Source organism: Macrosteles quadrilineatus, unplaced genomic scaffold, assembly GCF_028750875.1.
Source record: "Macrosteles quadrilineatus isolate MER2022 unplaced genomic scaffold, UCM_ALF_1.0 Scaffold_7__1_contigs__length_78375512, whole genome shotgun sequence".
Classification (NCBI taxonomy): domain Eukaryota; kingdom Metazoa; phylum Arthropoda; class Insecta; order Hemiptera; family Cicadellidae; genus Macrosteles; species Macrosteles quadrilineatus.
The window spans coordinates 38,451,528-38,471,629 of NW_026542600.1; the positions used below are offsets into that span (position 1 = coordinate 38,451,528).

General features: G+C 34.2%; 1 protein-coding gene across 2 annotated transcripts in view; it reads right to left on the bottom strand.

Moving 5' to 3' along the window:
* LOC128997892 (endoplasmic reticulum junction formation protein lunapark-B) overlaps window positions 1-20,102 on the bottom strand; it is a 45,606-nt gene that overhangs the window by 17,959 nt on the left and 7,545 nt on the right. For both annotated transcript variants that reach the window (XM_054423680.1, XM_054423679.1), the window contains exons 2-4: window positions 14,088-14,129; window positions 11,862-12,049; window positions 8,720-8,903 (exon numbers count right to left, since the gene is read on the bottom strand). In XM_054423680.1, the coding sequence (XP_054279655.1) occupies window positions 8,720-8,903; window positions 11,862-12,049; window positions 14,088-14,129 (414 nt within the window). The remainder of the gene's footprint in view (window positions 1-8,719; window positions 8,904-11,861; window positions 12,050-14,087; window positions 14,130-20,102) is intronic.

Genomic DNA, 20,102 nt, shown 5'->3' on the forward strand with positions numbered 1-20,102 from the left:
CTACAGGCGCCAGTGCAACATTGTCGCAGAGAGACAACAAGGGCTGCAGAAAGCCCAGCCTGCCCAACTGCTTGGTTTAAATTTTTTTCATTGAAAAATTAATTATTTGTATAGGCAAAGTTAAGGCCACTTGACCCTTTCTTGCACTTAACCTGTGAAGGTTTCTGCAGAAAATGCTACATAAGAAGTTAGTAAAATTGTTTTAACAGAAAGTACTTAGTAGAAATTTGACAACTAACTTATTTTTCTACTGAAAAATTCTCCGTTCTGCAAACAGTAGCGCTACAAAACATCATACATTACATAAATGAAAGCTGTGACGTCAATATTCAGTGCATCGATCGTGCGGAAGAACGCATAGAATAACCGAATGACCAAAGCGATGATTCAATGTAGTAACAGTAGGCGTATTCAAACCTATATGATCCTTTGAAAACTTATTAGTTTAAAATATTCATTAAGACTATCACATACGCGGTTCATTTACACACAACTTGGACCCGCTAACTAAGCCCGCAGAAACTTTTTGGATTTTTACAAGTCCTTTGCAGTAAGTTTTAAAACGTGCTGCTTTGGGGGGTAACAGTGACCGACACTACAGCATAACACTCATCGCGGATTGAATTATTCAAACTACGGAACAGTGTTTCAAATGGTTTCTGAAGATTTTATGATGAGGAAGGTCTGTGACAAACTTGTACCGTAAGCGCTCACAGACGATCAGAAGCAGTGAAATGTGGCAGCTGCTAAGGAAATGCTTGAACAGTTGCAAGCCGAACCTGCCTTTTTGAACAAAGTGGTCACCAGAGATGAGACCTGGGTCTTTGGGTACAACCTGGAGTCGCAACGGCAAAGCTCTGAGTGGCCCACATCGAAATGGGCAAAACTAATAAAATACTGTATGAGCAAATTGCGTGTTTAAAAGCATGCTAATCATCTTCTTTGATGCAAAAAGAGTGATCCATAAGGAAATAGTTCCTGCTGGATGGACTGTCAATGGACAATATTACGTTGACATGATCCGTGGTTTAATATATCGAGTCCGCCCAAAGAAGAAAGTTGAATGGATTCTGCGCCACGACAATGGTCCCGTGATTCGCCGTCACCCAGATTTTGGCTCAAAACAACGTGACAACACTTCCGCAGCCATCCTACAGCCCGGACCTCGCCTCCACGACTTCTACTTCTTTTTGTTTTCCTGTATGAAGAAGGAATTGAAAGGGTAGCGGTTCATACACCGTATATCGTTTTTTGTTGGGAATTTTAATGAAGACCTTGTTATTGACTAAAGTTTAATGTTTTGTACATTTTTTATGTTTTATTTATAATTAAATTCTATAAATCCTGTTATTTAGTTTTAAGCTTGACATTATCTTTTCTACTAAACCTTTTGGCTAGTCTATACAAAGAGTTCCTCAAATGTTAAACAACAATTTTATTTATTATTACTAAATACATTTTAAGAAAGGACATTATATAATATTAGGCTATAAGAAGAATGACGAAGCACCTGTGCATTTATCTATAACCTCTGTACGTTTATGTGCTAATAAACATGATTTGATTTGGTTCGGCACTGTCACAGCGGTTGAATAAGCTTCGATGAAGATTCTGATCATTCGAGTAGAGGAGTTCAAGGAAGCCTTCTGACAGTGAAAGGCCCGCTGGCAGCAATGTGTCAACTCAGAAGGAAACAATTTTTAGATTTTTAGTCCACTATATGTGAATGTTCAATACATTTGTTTTCTGAGACCAGTCTTGAAACTCCCCCCTCTCAGAGGAACATAACTGGTCTGTGGTAACTTGAACACACCCTGTATTTTGATCAAATTTGTTTATTTCATTCTTTACTATAACACTTCATTTAAAAACTCGCCTTATACTTTCCCTGTAACATAAAACTGACATGTTTAAGGCAACATTCAAGTGAAAATCTAATGATGATGGAAATTCGCTTCAAATACAGGTTTGTTGCGCCGAAGGTATTTTACTCATACACATGCATACATAAGAAATGTTGTTGATAAATAACAGGTACCGGTAACCTCATTAGCAATTTTTAAACCAACTGTTATTTTCTACATAAGTTTAAGGCAGTTTTCCACAAAATGTATTAAAGTACCTAACAGCAGAATATTAGAGATTATTGGTGTAGAATCAGAAAATGAAAACTGTTTGGGTTATGTAAACCAGTCAAGACAAAACTTTTTAACTGTGTACAAAAGGAGAGAATAATCTTGCTATAGTAACTTCATAAAACAAATAGACAGCAAGTTGATAAGTTGCTTAATGAATCAGAATCAGGCTAGGTCAGAACTGATAACAATTGATAAAGATATACAGCTGATGACTAATACAAATGAAGTTTTTAATCAAACAATTACTGATAACTGTGTAATATTTTCCTAGGGTAAAATGAGTCTGAAAATAAAATACAGAATAACCTACAAATGAAACTTAAAGTATAAATATATTGAATAAAAGCAAACACTTATGCATAAAAACAAAGATGATAGGTCAATGGAAGTTTTTGTATATATGAAAAGATTAATTCAATAGGTTTGAATAATCTTACATTCGTTTAGAGATTTATGGTGTGGTAAATGAATAACTACTTATTAATCTAAAAAAAGTTATCTTGAGCAATATGCTAAAAATCAATTCAATCCTAGTAGCCCAGGCAAATTAGACATATGCTCCCCAAAAAATCGTCTAAAGCTGGAAAGTGTTTTAATACCGTTTGGGGGTCCCAAATAAGACTCCTGTGAGTTTGCGACGGATTATGACGTCTGCTTAAGTTTTGGGAGTCGAAAAACTATGAAAATTTTGCACTTTTTTCAGTTTTTCGCTTATAACTCCTAAATAACGAATCCTAAGGAAAATGTTGTTCACAGGTGTCTTTTAGTGCATTAAATTCTGCGTCGATTGATGTTAAATACGTCAAAATCGGCCGAGCCGTTTAGCCGCTGTAGCTTTTCAAAGTTGGGATATTTTCATTAAAGCTACTTATCTTATCTACAAGTAATCTATTACGTATAAGATTTCATTTTCATTCCATGACTTGGTAGGTTCCAACTACTTATAGGTTCGACTTACAACTCCTAAACGACGCACGCTATACAAAAATGTGCCTTTAGTTAGATTGGAAAACACAAAATTCGGCGTAGAATTATGATTATGAATGACTAGATAGTGGTTTATTTCATGGTCATCATCCAGAGGTTTATCCAAGAATGTGTGAAGGGAAGGGTAGCAAGACCCCCTATGCAATTTTAAATCTAATATTTTTGAGGGGGTTACAAAAATTCTAGAATTCGTCCTAAGCTCCCATTTATACGATCCTATCTCTGGACACTCCTGAATGATGTTAAGCGATTCTAATATATAATAAGATATTACAACGAGAAAGATTTTATTAAATATAGCAAACATTTGATTTTTTTGTTAAATAAACGAAAGTTGATAATGGGATGGATGTACATGGTTTTACTATGTATTTAGCCTATTTAAAAAAAAGATTGGGATTTTTCGTAGATTTTACCATATAACTTTTTTACTTCTCATCATTGGAATCTTAAGATCATTATTTGCTCTTAATGGTCTTGCCACAAATGGTGACATTCGGTACCATCTTTTTCGTCAGATATCGAATTAAGATAATCGTGCCCCTTGCAAGTCTTTCAGACAGTAGTGCATTATATCCCTGCATTTTATATGGAGCGAGAAAATGTAAACCTTTTTAACATGTACACGATGGTCGAGATAGGTAGACGGAGTTGAGAAGTTCTTGTCGAACCGGTGGATTAGCCGTAGTGATGGGAGTTAACCCATTGACGTTAATTTTCCATACCCATCTCTCTGAATTAAGTACAATTTTAAATGAGCTCTAAAGGATTGGTGGATGAGCAGCCCCTTTTGTTAGAATCAAATTCAAAATTAGTTGAAAGTGTCCTCTAAAAGAGAGCAACCCTCACTTGATTTGGATATTTTCTGCTCCCAACCATGTATAGGACCAACCTGCCTCTGCAACTTCGCCAAGCGTTGTAACCCGTCAGAACACAGTGAGATCCACATTGATTGGAGTAAACAGCATGAGTAGTTTTAGGCTACATGAATAGTTAGATTTTCGACTCCTCTACATCACGCTTTCTTCATCAAACTGCGCTAGTGGGTACGGACCTATTTTTAAACCACAATCTAATAATTCATAATCCATTTAAGGACAGGATCTATGTTGTTACCAATTTTATTAAAATTTCCCAACTTTAACTTTAATACTTTTTTTCAATGAAATGGCGTCCATACAAGGTAGGTAACAATCAATTGCCGTTATTGATTAATAAAAAAAACATTATACGCAGAATTTTGTGTTTTCCAAACTAACTACGGGTGCATTTTTGTATAGCATGCGTCGTTTAGGAGTTTTAAGCCGAAAACTGGTCAAATAATCAACTTTTTGGCCATGTTGATGAAAATATCCCAAATTTGAAAAGCTACTGCGACTAAACGGCTCGGCCGATTTTGACGTATTTAACATCAATCGACGCAGAATTTAATGCACTAAAAGACACCTTTGAACAACATTTTCCTTAGGATTCGTTATTTAGGAGTTATAAGCTAAAAACTGAAGAAAGTGCAAAATTTTCATAGTTTTTCGACTCCCAAAACTTAAGCAGACGTCATAATCCGTCGCAAACTCACAGGAGTCTTATTTGGGACCCCCAAACGGTATTAAAACACTTTCCAGCTTTAGACGATTTTTTGGGGAGCATACCCTATATTTGATCTAATTTGCCTGGGCTATAGGGAGAACTCCTTGATTTAACTCTTAACTATTATATGCCTATTGTTACAATGTTGTCACCATCTTATACAAATGAACTGATTTCTTATCAAACAAGTTTTTGCTTAACAAAAACGCTGTAGTCAAAATGCCTGATTATTTATTTATTGTATTGCATGTCAATATATCACGTTAAATCTGAAACTTAAAACTAATACAGCTGTTTTTACACAAAAACAACTGAATCTTCAAGAAATATAAGACAGGACAGAAAGTGAGCTAGATAGAGCGGGTATTCATAACTAATGAATAGTCTCCAAATAATCTGCCAATGAAATAAAATTTGTCTTGAGCCATTTTTTAGGCAAAGTTGAAACTTAGAAGGATTTTTAGAGTAATTAAACTTCTCGGTCAGTTATTTAACATTTTTGGACCAATGTATTGTGGTGAAAACGAGCTAAAGGTTTGGTAGTATTTTTATTTCTGGTATTGTAATTACGATTAGTTTGGGTCTCCCTAAAAGTAGACAGGTTTTTATGAACCCAGCATTCTATTTACAAAATATACTAAATATAGTGATTGTAAAAAGTTATAACTTTAATTTACTCATCATAGGAGCAACTGACCTAATATCCATTTATTTTGTCTACATTCACCATTTATTTTACATGGGTCTCTCCTATCACGCCCCAGTTCAGTGATCTCTTCGCTAATTGCTCATTAGATCTGACCGAGACAGGTTTCAAGCCCTCCATTTACGATGCTGTCTTCAGACCAGAAAGACAATACCTCAGACCAGTTGGCAACTGATCACACCTAACAGTATACTGCACTAGCAACACTGGTGCACTCAATGGCCTAGCTTAACAATTTCTGGTCAAAATCTGTTACAGGCCCACAACTCCAAAACTTGTTAATATGAACATTAAAAGTGTACAAAACGTAGTTTTTCAATGACGGAGTACTTTATTAAGTAGAATGGAATCATCTCGATGTATTTACGACGGCATTGTTAGGTTAGGTTAGAACAGTGTCATGTAACCTAACCTAGCCAACCAAACTTCTCGAACAGCTTAAAAAATTTGCAGTAGTTATTCTACTATTTTGTGCGTTTTCTCCAAATGTATATAGCTTGTGATCAAAAACCTTTTCTAAATATTGTATTTTTCATTATTATTATTGCATTATTATTATTATTTGAAACCTATAGAAGGTTTCAATAATATATAGAAGTGTAATTGGAAAAAATAGAGTTGTAGAGTTGTGGGCACATAACGGATTTTGACCCAATTTATTTATAAACATTTTGTAGAGATTTCTCAACTTATCTCTCAAGCTACAAAAGTCAGAGACAGCTTTCAGCTGATTTTGATGATTTACGCTCGCATAAATAGTTGTAAGTGAAATTGGTTCATCACGATGAAAACTATCAGTTTTGGGGATGAAGAGTTGGATTTTTTAGCTCTTTCTTATTTTAAATTATTTACAACATAAAATTTAAATTTCAAAATTCAATGATTAGTTATAATAAGCACTAAACTAGAGGTATTTTGTATTGTAGTAGACCATTAACCATGATAGTTAACAACTCAGAATAATTTCCTTTGATTCACCCATTTATGTCTACAAAGTCAGTCCTTCGTATCTGAACAAGGGAGTAAGTTAGATTCTATTTCTTTGATCGTGAGCTAATCTATTATTTTTCAAAGAGCTGTTTAGCCTCTGGACTTAAAATGATTTATAATACCTGCATATAGTAATCCTTTGTTGCTGTTTTGGCAACTAGTTTCAGTTCTTCTGAACTATCATTAGCCCTCAAGGTGTCAGGTAATCACTCAATTCGAAGGTCGTTAACAGAGTTCAATAAATAAAAACATAAACGACACACAATAACATAGAACGAACACAGGTTTACAAAAAACCATAAAACACACGAAGGGACATTGACAAATTTGAACGTGACCTGGCTGAAGTAAAGTCTGGATGTTTTTATTTATTGAACTCTTTTTGTTAACAACATTCGAATGAAGTGATTACCTGACGACTTGAGACCTGATGATGGTTCAGAAGAACCGAAACTAGTTACCATAACAATAACAAGGATGACTATATGCAGGTATTGTAAACCATTTTAAGTCTAATCTATTAACCATAAATTACAGAAAAAAATTCCTAAATGATTAACAATTCATTTATTTATCCTGCCACAGTTTGGACCTACAGTCCACTCTTCTACTGTGACAGGCAGAAAACATTTACAATTATTACAATTTGAAGTAATTAAAATGATAAGTGGTTCGCCCAAAGTGCATTATCTGTTTCTTTTCTAGTCGTATTTTCCTAAAAGAATGCTGAGGATGTCAGGGCTGGAGTTTCTTGAATGACAGGAAGCGCAAAGGAGGGGTACAGGAGGTTTGATCTGGAAAAGTATATTGGCACACTATAATAACATTCTTGGAACCACATTTCACTTAGCCTACTTTGTTCGAGGGGGGGGGGATTAAATCACAGGTATTCAATTTTACTCTCAGAGGCATCCTTCTGTTTTGAAATATTATGAACTCATTTATCACTATTGTGATTACTTTTAGAAACACTGATTTCTTTGAGCTAATACATTTTAAATTTATTTGGATTTCTGTTTATTTCTTGCTTCTTAAACCCCTACAAAAAATTTATAAAAAAATGTAATTTTCCATTACTTCCAAGATTTTTAGAGAGAGTTAGGCAAGTTCAATGGGGATATTTAGGCAAATTGAATATGGTTTTGATTTGATCCAAAGTTATCAAATTCACTTGGCAAATCAGGCAAAATCAAACAAACTAGTGTTAAAAACTCTGAAATAAACAAAATTCAGGATTCATACAGTCTGTACCATTAAAAATTGTAAGTTCTACAACGGTAGTTGAGTAAGCATGCAGGTGGAAGCTTTTGAGGTTAGAAGCAGACAAAATCGTTATGAAAGGTTATTACACAATTAAGGTTAAATAGGCATCTACCAATGATTAAAACCAATCATTTTAAACTGGTAGATACACCAACTTAATTAGTTTTTAAATTATGGAACAACTGTTCGGTGTTAAAATTAAAATAAAAACTGTTAATGGTTTTAAACAATCATTTGTTTTTTATATGCCTTACTCTTCATCTGTAAAGTGCTATAGTTAGTATGCTGGAACCTGTCTCTTGACCCTCCGTCTACCGGGGAATGGCTCGGGCCTTCTCACTAGGTCTCAGCCACCGTCCTGTACAAGTCGCAAGCCTGTTCCTTCACACATCGGTGGGTGCGACCTTCTCGCTAATAAGTACTCTGTTTCGTGTTTTACAATTCATTCGTCAAGATGGAATCGAGTTTCTTCATTCTTTTCTCGTCAAACTTTTCCTTTCTTCTTCTTTTGTTTACTAACAGATTCAGTAGTCCTACCTACTGCTAATAACAAACTTCCACTATTATTCAAAGGTGTGTTGCTCTCTTTATCCATATTGTTAACAAGCAATAACATGTAAACCAAACAAAGCTATATAACATTATAACCCAAAAGAAGTGCAAACCAAGGAAGTATCACAGGCATGCAGCTTCAACCAAGTGGACATCATGACAGAAGCGTGAACAGGGAAGGCAGTCAGACGACAAAACAAGCTGCACGTATCCCCGAGAGCTAGGTCGCAGCTCCTTGGGCCAGGAAACAGGTTACATCATACAGAGTAAAGCATTTTCCAAGACAGTGTGTTTAAATGAGCCGCAATTATGCACCTTCACGGCAATACATATATTATAAATGACTATGCTACCACAATTATCAATGAGTAGCATGTTTTGTAATAGCTACAAACCCAAATAGTAGTAGAAAATGTAGAAATATAGAATAATTGGCTCATGCATATTGAATTAGTCAAATTAAAATAATTAACCTCCATTAGAATACCAGGTATACCTTTTTATCCAACTTCTCTGGCGCATACTTAGACAGAATTTCTTTGGCCTTATTGAATGTTTCTGTCTCCATAACACTATCGATGATGTCTTTTTTCTTTCTTTGTAGATCACCATACTCTTCATTAGCTTTGACCATACGCGAGTCAAAATACTTTGATATTAAGCGTTTCAAAAAATAAACTCTGAAAAATAGAACAATTATTGTTTCAAAATGTTGCAAATAAATTGGTACTTTACTATCACACAGAATGCAAAGACATACAGCACCCTGCAGTTGGTTTAGTTTTTAAAAAATCATAAAAATCTTTTTTTAGGCTAGTAATAAATATTACAACATCCATAGAAACAAATCTATATAATAAAATCAGCTCTTGGGTATTCATTTTTAGTTTGAAAATGTTGAGTTGAAACATGATGTCAATACAAGTCTTTGTAATAGAGAATAGTTTCCATAATAGACTCAACTTAAATGCTTGGAATTTATTGGGCAATTCGGAAGGTTGTTAAGGTAAGTCAATTTGTCAGGTAGGTGCTTGTTAACAGTTAAAATTGATTATTTTAAGCTTTTTGTGAGAAGGGATCTCTAATACAAGAGTTCTCTTCGTCTAATACACCTTTTTCTATAAGTAGCTGTGGACTATGGCTAATAAAATCAAATAATTTATTGACACAAATAAGCGTAATATAAAATGCTTATTGGTACATAAAATTGCTGGAGAGGATGATTTTGACGGGATTTTTGTGATGGATAAATTGATTTGATTTGAATATTTCAGTCTGACGAATCACAAAAGAGCAGTGGTGATTGTGCTGTGTTACCCCGAGAGTGGACATAGTTCACTGAAACACTCAAAGGTAGCAGCACTGCCTGGATCAATAGCCAGTGTCCTTGTAATATGGCTCGAATAGAGAAAATCCCCAAAACCGGGACAAAAGCATTGCCAGACGGGATTTTACAAAAGTTATGTGTACCAACCTACACCAAAATAAAGCTTGCATTCTAAGCTACAGCCTGGCAACGATTAAACATACCCTGAAATGGCTAAGCTCATACTGAACTAATGTAATGAGAGTGGCGCAACTAAATCAATTGATGTAGCCTGACAGGAGCGCTTGTGACACAATACATCAATTGATGTAACCTGCACTCAAAGTGTTAAACAGATTTTTTTTTGTTTTTATACTTTAAAATCATGTAGGCTGTTTTTTTTTTATATTCTATTTGTTTACATTTTTGCTAAGTCGTTGGCAACGCTTCGCTCTGGCTCCAAACCACCCCATTACAACATAATATCTAAGGCAATTGGTGATTATTGGCAGAACTTGAACCTAGGATTCAAGGACAGAAGTCCTGCATCCTAATGGTGTGACAAGACCCCCCATGTCCCTTGTAAGAAAAATATATTATCACTAACTATGAAATCAAATCACAAAAATATCAAAATAATCTGAAATTGAGTAGGCCTAATAAAATAGTAACTGAGACGCACTTAACCTCTTAACCGCGACACACGCGTTATTCCGTGGTAGTATTCTGTACATGTTATTGCGACGCACAGAATATCACGTGCAACAGCTTTGTGGTGTTATCCGCGACGCCCGAGTTTAGACGGTTTTGACGTTCTCAGCTGATTTATTCCGTTGATACAAGTCTTCTGCTAATTTCTTTCCATGGTACATGGAAAAGTCACCTTTGTACATAGTTAAAAAACAGTAACAATAACATTTCAAATCAAACCAAATATAATTTATTCCATGAAAAATTAAATGGTTACAGAAATTACAATAATTCTAAAAAATAATGGAAGATCCCCACATAGGCAAAGCCTGTGCGTGAGGAACGAGTACATCAGTCCATCCATATTCTATAGTCTAAAAATTGTTATATAGACAAGTTGCATTTACAAAAGGAGGAGAAAATTCATTTTACCAGTAAATATATATATATACATATATTTCAATATTTACTTCTTGAAACATCCACTCAGTTGACCAGACAACAAAATAAAACCCGTAAGTAAATATGGTCAATGCAATATCTTGTTATTTATTTATTGGTTTATTATTACTAATTATAAAAAAAAAAAATTAAATTAAAGTATCATCTACGCTAACATGAAGACTATTACAATGTTTATTATAATATTTATCATAGTTAATTGCTTTAAAATGCATTTTATACTAGGTTTCCTCAGAATGTAAAAAAACCACGAAAAACCCCGCCCTGGGCCATTGGCGAGCGTAATTAAACCCCACGCCACTGATTGTTGCAAAACAGCGGCGCGCCATCTTAGGCCACGGTTAAGGGGTTAAATTATAAGTTAACTCTAGAACTGCCGATCACTCATTTTTCGGTGATGTGTATTTTATATGACCCATAAAAACATGTGGCATAAAAAAAAGCATGACATTTTTTGGTACAACCTATAAAGAAAGAGGTCTTACACTGTGGTTGGGTTTTATTACCATACAAATAACATAATAATAGTCTGTGTTTCTTTGTGAAACAAAGGATATACAATACAGAATGACTTTCTTAAAAATAATATTTTTTATTCATTTTTTTTACTAAAATTAGGCTTTACCTAGGCCAAACCAACGAGTGGTTGACATGATTCCGTTTTGAGCAATATTCAATAGCATTTTAAATCAGAAAAAGAACCTAAAGCCAGAAGTACAAAGTTCTGATAACACCACCACACCGGGCATGACATAGGAATCCTCCAGTCGGAGTCTTGCTCAGATAGGGAACATGTCAACCATTACAGTTAGTACGATTGGCCTGATCGTTTTTGTAAATTTTATTTGTATTGTTCGTGTGTGTTATGTGTCTTAACTTAAACGACGCTACTAGTCTGACGATGGCATAGTAATGCCAAAACGGCCGTAACCAACGCAGTTACACCATTTGAGCAGGATTGACGAAGGTAAAGCCTATTTTTAAAGTTACGATATAGCTCTGGGGCTAAAACATGGATTTTTATTCATTTTTTCATTTCAAATTAACTATGCAAACTGTGGACAATGTGCTAACTGGAATTTTAGCGAATCAAACAGGCAGTTCCAGGGCTCAGTTTTAAATAACTTACAAGAAATAATATGACTTTATTAAACCTTGCAAAAATAAACAAATTACTTACATGACTGGTACTAGGACGAGAGGAATAAGTAGTCCTAGACGGATCATCCACGACTCCGGTAGATACCAAACAAATACAACAACACATGCTAGTATATACAATGCTGCACTGTAGATTATTATACTTGCGACAAGCTTCTTATGTTTTCTTTCGGTACTCCTTTTATAATCTTCTATTTTTCTCAATCCCTAGAGAGATTTTAAGATTAGAGAGTAACATTATTAGTCCACTAAACCATTACAATTTCCAGCAGGTAAAAACCATACCTGGACTGTGATTATACTGCTGTATTTTAAAGGTCATAAAATGTTTTGTTTATTGAATTTTAATTAAACTAAAATACTATCAGCTACATAAAATTTTTATATAAAGATTGTTACTAGAATACCCACTCAAACTTGGAAATGAAATTCAAGATTTATTCGTAGTTTTTGATAGGGACATATTTCCATATTTTTAGACATTGATACATATGGTTTTGTGGCTAAGACCAGGTACAGACTGAATCTTAAGGGCACTTAAGAGCGCTTGGTGGCGGACATTATGCAAGCTGCAGTAGCAATGTTGCCGCGTGCATTTGACAGCTGTCAGCCCGATTAAATACTGTAATCAATTACGATTACAGAACAAGTTCAAACACGATGAATCAAAATCAAATGGAAGCTAAAACACGTTATTCCAAAGAAAATAATACAGAAAGTAGGCCTAGTTTTCAAAATATTAATAGTCCCCACACAAAGGACAAGTTAACATCAGTCATTACCATCATGGATCATGGAACCTAAGTAACCACAGTTATAATAATCAAATTATTAATAAATTTACGCAGGGAGAAAAATTGGAAATATCTCACTGGGGAGCATCAGCAGATGAGATAAACATTGTGAGAATAACTAAAAAGTTAAGAAAGGAGTTTAGTAATAACTTACTGTTAATTATACATAACTGTCATCGGGACTTGGGGAAGAACCATTCGTACATCTTTCATACCCCCTCCCCCACCCAAATCTTGGCACAGACACAATAACACAATCACCCATGCATTGTTGACTCACTATGGACCAAACAGAGGCTGCTAGCCTCAAATTGGCCGTTAAATTTTAGCCCCCCACTCACTCTCTCTCTCTACGTCTTACCACACTACGAATATAAAGGCACAAGATAGTGATCAATCTAACCACAATCAGTTTTCACTACTGGTACCCATTTGTCCATAAGATTATTAAATATTTGAATGTGGCTTGGTCGGATATTGTGTATTTTTTTAAATATACATGTAATGATCTGGTATATAGTTGGGGAATATTAAGGACTTTGAACTCGTTGAAAACAGTTGCTGAGGGATATCAATTAAGTTTGTAAAGGTACTTTTGTATTTTGTATCCACCACCCCAGGCCAGATTACCATATTGTAAAACAGATAAAAACTAATAAGTATAACAATTAACTAAGAAGGTTAATTAAATTATTTACAGGATAATTTTTAAGTGTTATGAGTGTGATTTACTTAAAAGTTTGCGCAGTTAACAAATGCACGATCGATTCGCCTATGATGACAACGATGTCCCACAATCTCATGGGAGATTATCACTGGTGTCAGCGCAAACATAGTAAATAATCAAGTTTCTGCCTTGAAAGTTACGAGATTCTTTGGAAGTGTAAAATTCTTAGTCACAAAATAAGAACAATTAATGATTCTTTCATACTACCAGTATCGAAAGTTTTGTGATATTTTGGATCGAAATTTCCACTTTTAAGTCTACCAGCGATTTTGTCACCTCATTGCAGGTTTATCAAAGTTGACCGAATCAACAGCTTTAAGGTTTCAAGGTTGAGTAGTTACCCTGTTTTTCTTTTGTTTCAAGAAAGTAGGTCTAATCGAGGAGATTCTTTTTTTTATTTTAAACTTTATAAACGTGAGGATAACCACTGCAGAAGACCCGCTGACAGCAAAAATGAATTTTTTGCAACATTAGGCTATAGCCCTAACAGATGGTGCTAATAATAAATTATTTATAAAATAAATATAAATTATTTTTGTTCTAATGCACCATAGTTTTAATTCCAAAATATAGTGCATTATTAATAGCCTATGGCCTATAATTAATTTTATATTTGATTATTTCTTTTATAAATCTTAAAAATTAAACTTTTAAACATTAAGCTTGTGAACAATCACTGAAAAGGTAGACTTGAGAAGTTAGTAGGCTAGAATATCTTACTTACATCTTCTATTTTTTTTAACTGGTCTTCAGTTGATGGTTTTTTCTGAAACAAAATGTTTTATTGAGATGCTGAAAATCTAAACTAAAATAAGGATCTAGGCTAATGTCTTGTTGGTGTAAAGAAAGCATTTTGGAATTTTGTTAGCCTATTTGTAGCCTACTATCTACACTATCAGCATATTTTACAGGTTATTTGTAAGGGAACTCTGGTATTGTTACTATCTAAAATTGACATTTTGTTAAAAAAACATTGTTAATCGAGGGAGAATTATCGCAGGGATTTGTTAATTGAGGGAGGGGGAAGTCCCTGTTGCTGTTGGAACTGCTAAACTTGTGCTCCTCAGTTTTTGCCATAATTCCATGTTAATCCTGTGTTTTTAACCTAGTGTTTTACATGTAAATGTTCAGTTTGTTTTTCTGTGCTCATGTAAGAATCCGGTTTTTTTGTTCAAGTAACCAGTTGCAGTTATTTTACGATTTATTAAATAAAATTTCAAGGAAAATCAGGTTCGTTAAAATATTTAAGATAAGATGGGTCAAGAGATAAGAGTCCAGTGAAGCAAGGTGCAAGTAGTTGACCTTTGAGCCAGTAGACTGATAGCTCCAGCTCAGTGTTTACAAACATTGATATTTGCAATAATATCAGTACTTATTTTATTTCATTGACAGGTCAAAATATTTTACTTAATAAATTATCATAAAAATTAATTATCAGCAATTTTTAGCTAAACCAGAACCATATATTATTTTTACTGCAAATAGTTATTGCCTTTTAGTTTGTTTGAATTTTTGATCAATCCAGTTTTCCTGGTCAATAGTGTTAATTTTTGACAAAAGAAATGGATAAAAATACAATAGATGGGTGGGTAAGGAAACAGACTACCCGAAAAAAAGGAACAACTAAAGGAAAAGTTGACATTTACTACTATTCTCCTAAGGGAAAAATATTCAGATCTAAATGTCAACTCAAAAAATACATAGATGAAAATAAGCTCAAATTAAATATTGATGACTTTGATTTCAAATCAGTTATAAAATCACCCACTAAATGCAACACTTTGGAAACTCCAAATAACATCACTCACAATGAAAGTGCTATCTCTGCAGACATATTAGATGTTATATCCAGTACACCTGAGACTAGCTTATGTCAAAATCAAGCTAATGATAAGTCAGTGTTAACATTACACTCGGGGCTTGAAGAGGTTTTCTCTAATGAATTCTCAATTGATTTGGAGGATAAATTACATCAGTTAAGTAATTTTTTAAATAAAGCCAACGAGGACATGCTTCAATTGAAATTTGAAAAGGAAAAAGTTGAATCATCACTTCAAGTATTAGAATTGGAGGCAGAGGAAACAGTTCAAAATCTACAACTGAAACTAAACAATTTATCAGAAGAAAATTATACTTTAAAAGGGTTACTGAGTGATAAAAACAAAGAAATTATCTATTTGAAAGAAAACACATCAGTTGCCAATGTAAATGTACTGATAGAAAAAACTCCCTCAGGAGGGACTAACAATAAAAATGATGTAATTGAAAGTGAAGAACTACATACACTCAATAAGAGATTAAAATTGCTTCAAACTCAAGTCGACAGCTTAAAAAGACAGAACTTACATCTAATGGAAACCATTCAACCATACCCGTTACCTGACCCTGAACTAATAAGAGAGAATGCAGCATTGAAGAAGAAAATTGCATATATGGAAAGTAAATTTACAGAAGAATCTAACTCTCATAAAGAAATAATAAGACTACTTCAAAGTGATTCTGAAAATTCAAGTCTGCAAAATGAAAAACTAAAAAATGAAATACAGCTTCTGAAAGATGAAAAACTTACAGAAATTACTGATGACAGCTTTGTAGTGCCTAAACATTTTGCTAAATTTGTAGACAGATCACAAGTTGTCACTGACTCAATCAACCTATCTAACAGATATGAATTATTGTCATCTAAAGAAACACCTGTTTTAAAGGAGTTGCCAGTAGATTCAGTTACATCTGAGAGAATGCCTGTTCACACACCTCAACATTTAGTGAAATTTAATGAAATTGGACTTACTAAGACTATTAAAAACTACAAGCTTGGACTTCAAAGTTCAAAGAAAAATGATTTACTGTTGATTTCCGATAGTCATGGTAGGGATTTGTACAGAAACCTCATTGAAATATGGCCTACTACAAATGTAAATATTTCTGTCATCTACAAGCCAAACGCTCAGCTAAATGGAGTGGTAAACAGCCTTGACAAACTTACTAAAACGTTTACTAAATCCGACACAGTTATTGTCATTGGAGGTTGCAACGATATTGTAGGTGGTGACAATAAACTAACTGCTAAGTATCAGGAGATTATTGAGAAGACCGCTCACACAAATTTAATTATTGCAGGCTTGCCCTACAGGCATGATGTTCCTGGTTTAAATAACCAAGTAGCCTTAATAAACATGGAACTTGAAAAAATCATTAGCCAAAGTGATCATGCTAAATTTCTCCCCATCAACTTACTACCAAGGCAAATGTACACAAAGCATGGATTGCACTTCAACCGTTCTGGGAAAAAAGAAATTTCAAAAATGATTAAGCTCTGTATTTATGGAAACAACCTAAATCGCCTGAAAAATAGCTCAAACAATCAGGCTGATAAGGTGCCGGTATTCTGTGAGGAGTCTTTTTTTGATATCACCAAAAAGGCAAAGGGGATACAAGTGGTGGAGGCAGATATGTATAAGGTAATTGAGGGGCTAAGGAACGATAATTCTGTAGCCTTCGCCCATACCATCTCCGGCGACTTCCATCACCCAAGAAGAATGACTGCGGGTGTGGCCGTGGCTTTTAGGAAACACTTTGGGAAGCCTGATTTAAAAGATTGCATAACAAACTTTTTGACATGCCAAAGGACCAATCCTAAACAAGCAACGGTATATAGCCTTATAACCAAAGAACACTTCAACGGCAAACCCACACTGGATACTTATAACTCTGCTTTCAAAGATCTTACAGATAACATTAAGACCAAGAGCTTCAGAGTGCTAATCTGCTCCCCAATGGGGTGTGTCCGAGATCTTGTGCAGATTGAGCATTTTGCCATGAAGATAAGCGAGTTTCATGATATCACCGGTGTACCGGTCATAGTTGTCACCAACATGCAACCAGGAGCTCAGCGTGTTCTCCATCATGGACTCTCCCATCCCCAATTCACCCTCAAACTTCGACAAGAATTACAAAAAGTATCACAATCAAGAGAAGTGATTTCACAACATCAATTTCAACTTCAGCTACAATCACCACCTAGTAGCTCTCAACAGCAGTCATCACCGGATCAGCATCCCTCAACACAACAACATCCCTCAACACAACAACATCCCTCAACACAACAACATCCCTCTGCAATAGAAGTTCCTGATGTTGGCTCCACAGGCCCCCGAACGGTTCCTGGTCATCTCAACTACAATGAGGTGTTGAAGAGTAAACCATCAGTGTCAAGTGCCAAAAAGCAGAGTAAATGTGTTGTGTCAAGTGGTGAGAGCAATCAGGTGATAGATGTAGATTCCTCCTTAGATAATAGCTTACATTTGTCTTTAAACTAAGATATCCTGACAAAGACCAAATGCCTGCTAAACTAGTTCTAGACAAATTTTATAATCTCAACAGTGTAAAAGCTCAGAGTAATATTAGCTCAGATTCGTTAAAAAACAGCGATACTTACAGTAAATTTAATTTAGTAATGCACTACAATTGTCAAGGGTTAAATTCTACTAAAATATCAGAGCTCAATTTATTTTTATCACAGTCCAAATTAAATATTAAAGTCATGTCATTAAATGAACTTTGGTTGGATAATGATTCTATTTCTTTACTCAATACAATAGATAATTTTAGAATTGCTGACTCTTATGTAAGAAATAGTAGCCTAAGGGGTGGTTCATGTATATTAGTTGATAATAATTGTAAATACTTAACTGTACAGGAGTTTTCTTATTTAAATGAAGATTTTATTTTTGAATGTTCTGCTACCGAACTTGTAGATTTCAATTCAATATTTTTTTCCATTTATACAGTGCCAAATTATAATTCAAGTAAATTGTTTTTGGACAAACTTGAAAAGCTACTTGTTAGTTTACAAAAAAAAGCCAAAAGGAAAAATGTTTTTATAACAGGGGATTTTAATATAAACACTTTAAAGGATGATGCAATCACAAGTAGGTTTAAGGAAATTGTTGAATGTAATGGTTTCTGTTTGCAGTTTAATGAGCCAACTAGAATAACTGCCAATTCATTTACTTGTATAGATAACATGATTACAAAAAAAATGTATAAAGTAGACCATAAACTGAATACTGATTTAGGTTTATCTGACCATAACGCCATATTCCTGAGCCTCCCTGGGCAATATAAGAATATTTTGACTACTGGTAATAATAATAATACAAGTTCCTATACCAAAAGAATAATTTCAAATAGAAAAATTGATGAATTTTGTACATATCTAAACCAAAATATTAATTTTACATTTGATCCAGTCCTGAACCCAAATGAAAACTGTAGTAACTTTTTAAGTGATTTTCTTTTGACTTTTAATTCTATATTTCCTCCAAAGTTTCTTAAAAATAATAGTAATAATTCTAAAACCAAGTCTTTCTCTGTAAACTGGATTACTCAAGGTATAAAAATTTCAAGTAAAACAAAACGACAATTGCACGTGCAAGCCAAGCACAGTAATGACCAACAGTTTATTACATATGTTAAGCATTATAAAAACATATTTAACAAAGTTGTAAAAAAAGCAAAATTACTAGCGAATAGCAATTTTATAAAAACATCAGAAAACAAAACTAAGGCAGCTTGGCAAATTGTAAATCAAGAGCTTGGCAATACAAACCAAAAACCAAAAGAAAGAATAGTTTTGAAAGATACAAATGGTTATGAGCTTGGTAATCCTGGAAGTATTGCTAAAGTTTTTAACAATTTTTTTTCGAATACAGTAAGTAACTTAAATGTTCAAAAGGCTACTGTCAATGGAGTCCATGCTTCAGTGAAACATATCTGTAATGATAATGGGATATCATTGTGCAGCCTCAGGCTAACTAATGTGGAGGAAATCAAAAAGATTGTTTTGTCACTAAAAAACAAATCATCCGTTGGCTGGGATGAGATCCCAATTAAATTGATAAAAGCCACTGTTAATATCATTGCTGAACCTTTATCTCAAATTATTAACCAGTGTTTAATACATGGAATTTTTCCGGATAAACTAAAACTTTCCCAAATCTCACCAATATTTAAAAAGGGCCTAAAATCGGATATTAACAATTACCGTCCAATTTCTGTATTGAGTAATTTTTCTAAAATATTTGAGAAGGTCATAAATTTGAGATTGGTTAGTTATTTTGAAAGCAATAATCTATTTTATAACAAACAATTTGGATTCAGGAAAAATTTAAGCACAGGTTCTGCACTAACACAGTTTATAAATGAGGTTACCCAGGCTTTGGACGGGTCTCAGGCTACAGCTGGTGTTTTCTGTGACCTGTCCAAAGCTTTTGACTGTGTTGATCACTCAGTCCTTCAGCTCAAGCTGAGTGATTATGGTATTAGGGGAAGTTGTCACTCTCTATTGAGTTCTTACCTTTCTAATAGAAAACAAAGAACTGTAATAACACTGGATAAGATCAAGTACTATTCGCCATGGGAAAACCTATCGGCAGGTGTGCCCCAAGGTTCAATCTTAGGTCCTCTATTCTTTCTAATTTACATTAATGACCTCCCTAAAGCTATTGATCAGGAACTAATTCTTTTTGCAGATGATACAACAGCCTTGATAAAAAATAATAGTACTTCTGAAATGCTATCTTCTCTTGAAAATGTGGTTCATGACATGGAAGGTTGGTTCTTGAACAATGGATTAAAACTTAATCTTGCAAAAACGCAAACAATAAAATTTTCTGTCAGAAACAATGGTAATAAAATTGAATCCCTTAAATTGGCAACGTCTCATAAATTTCTAGGT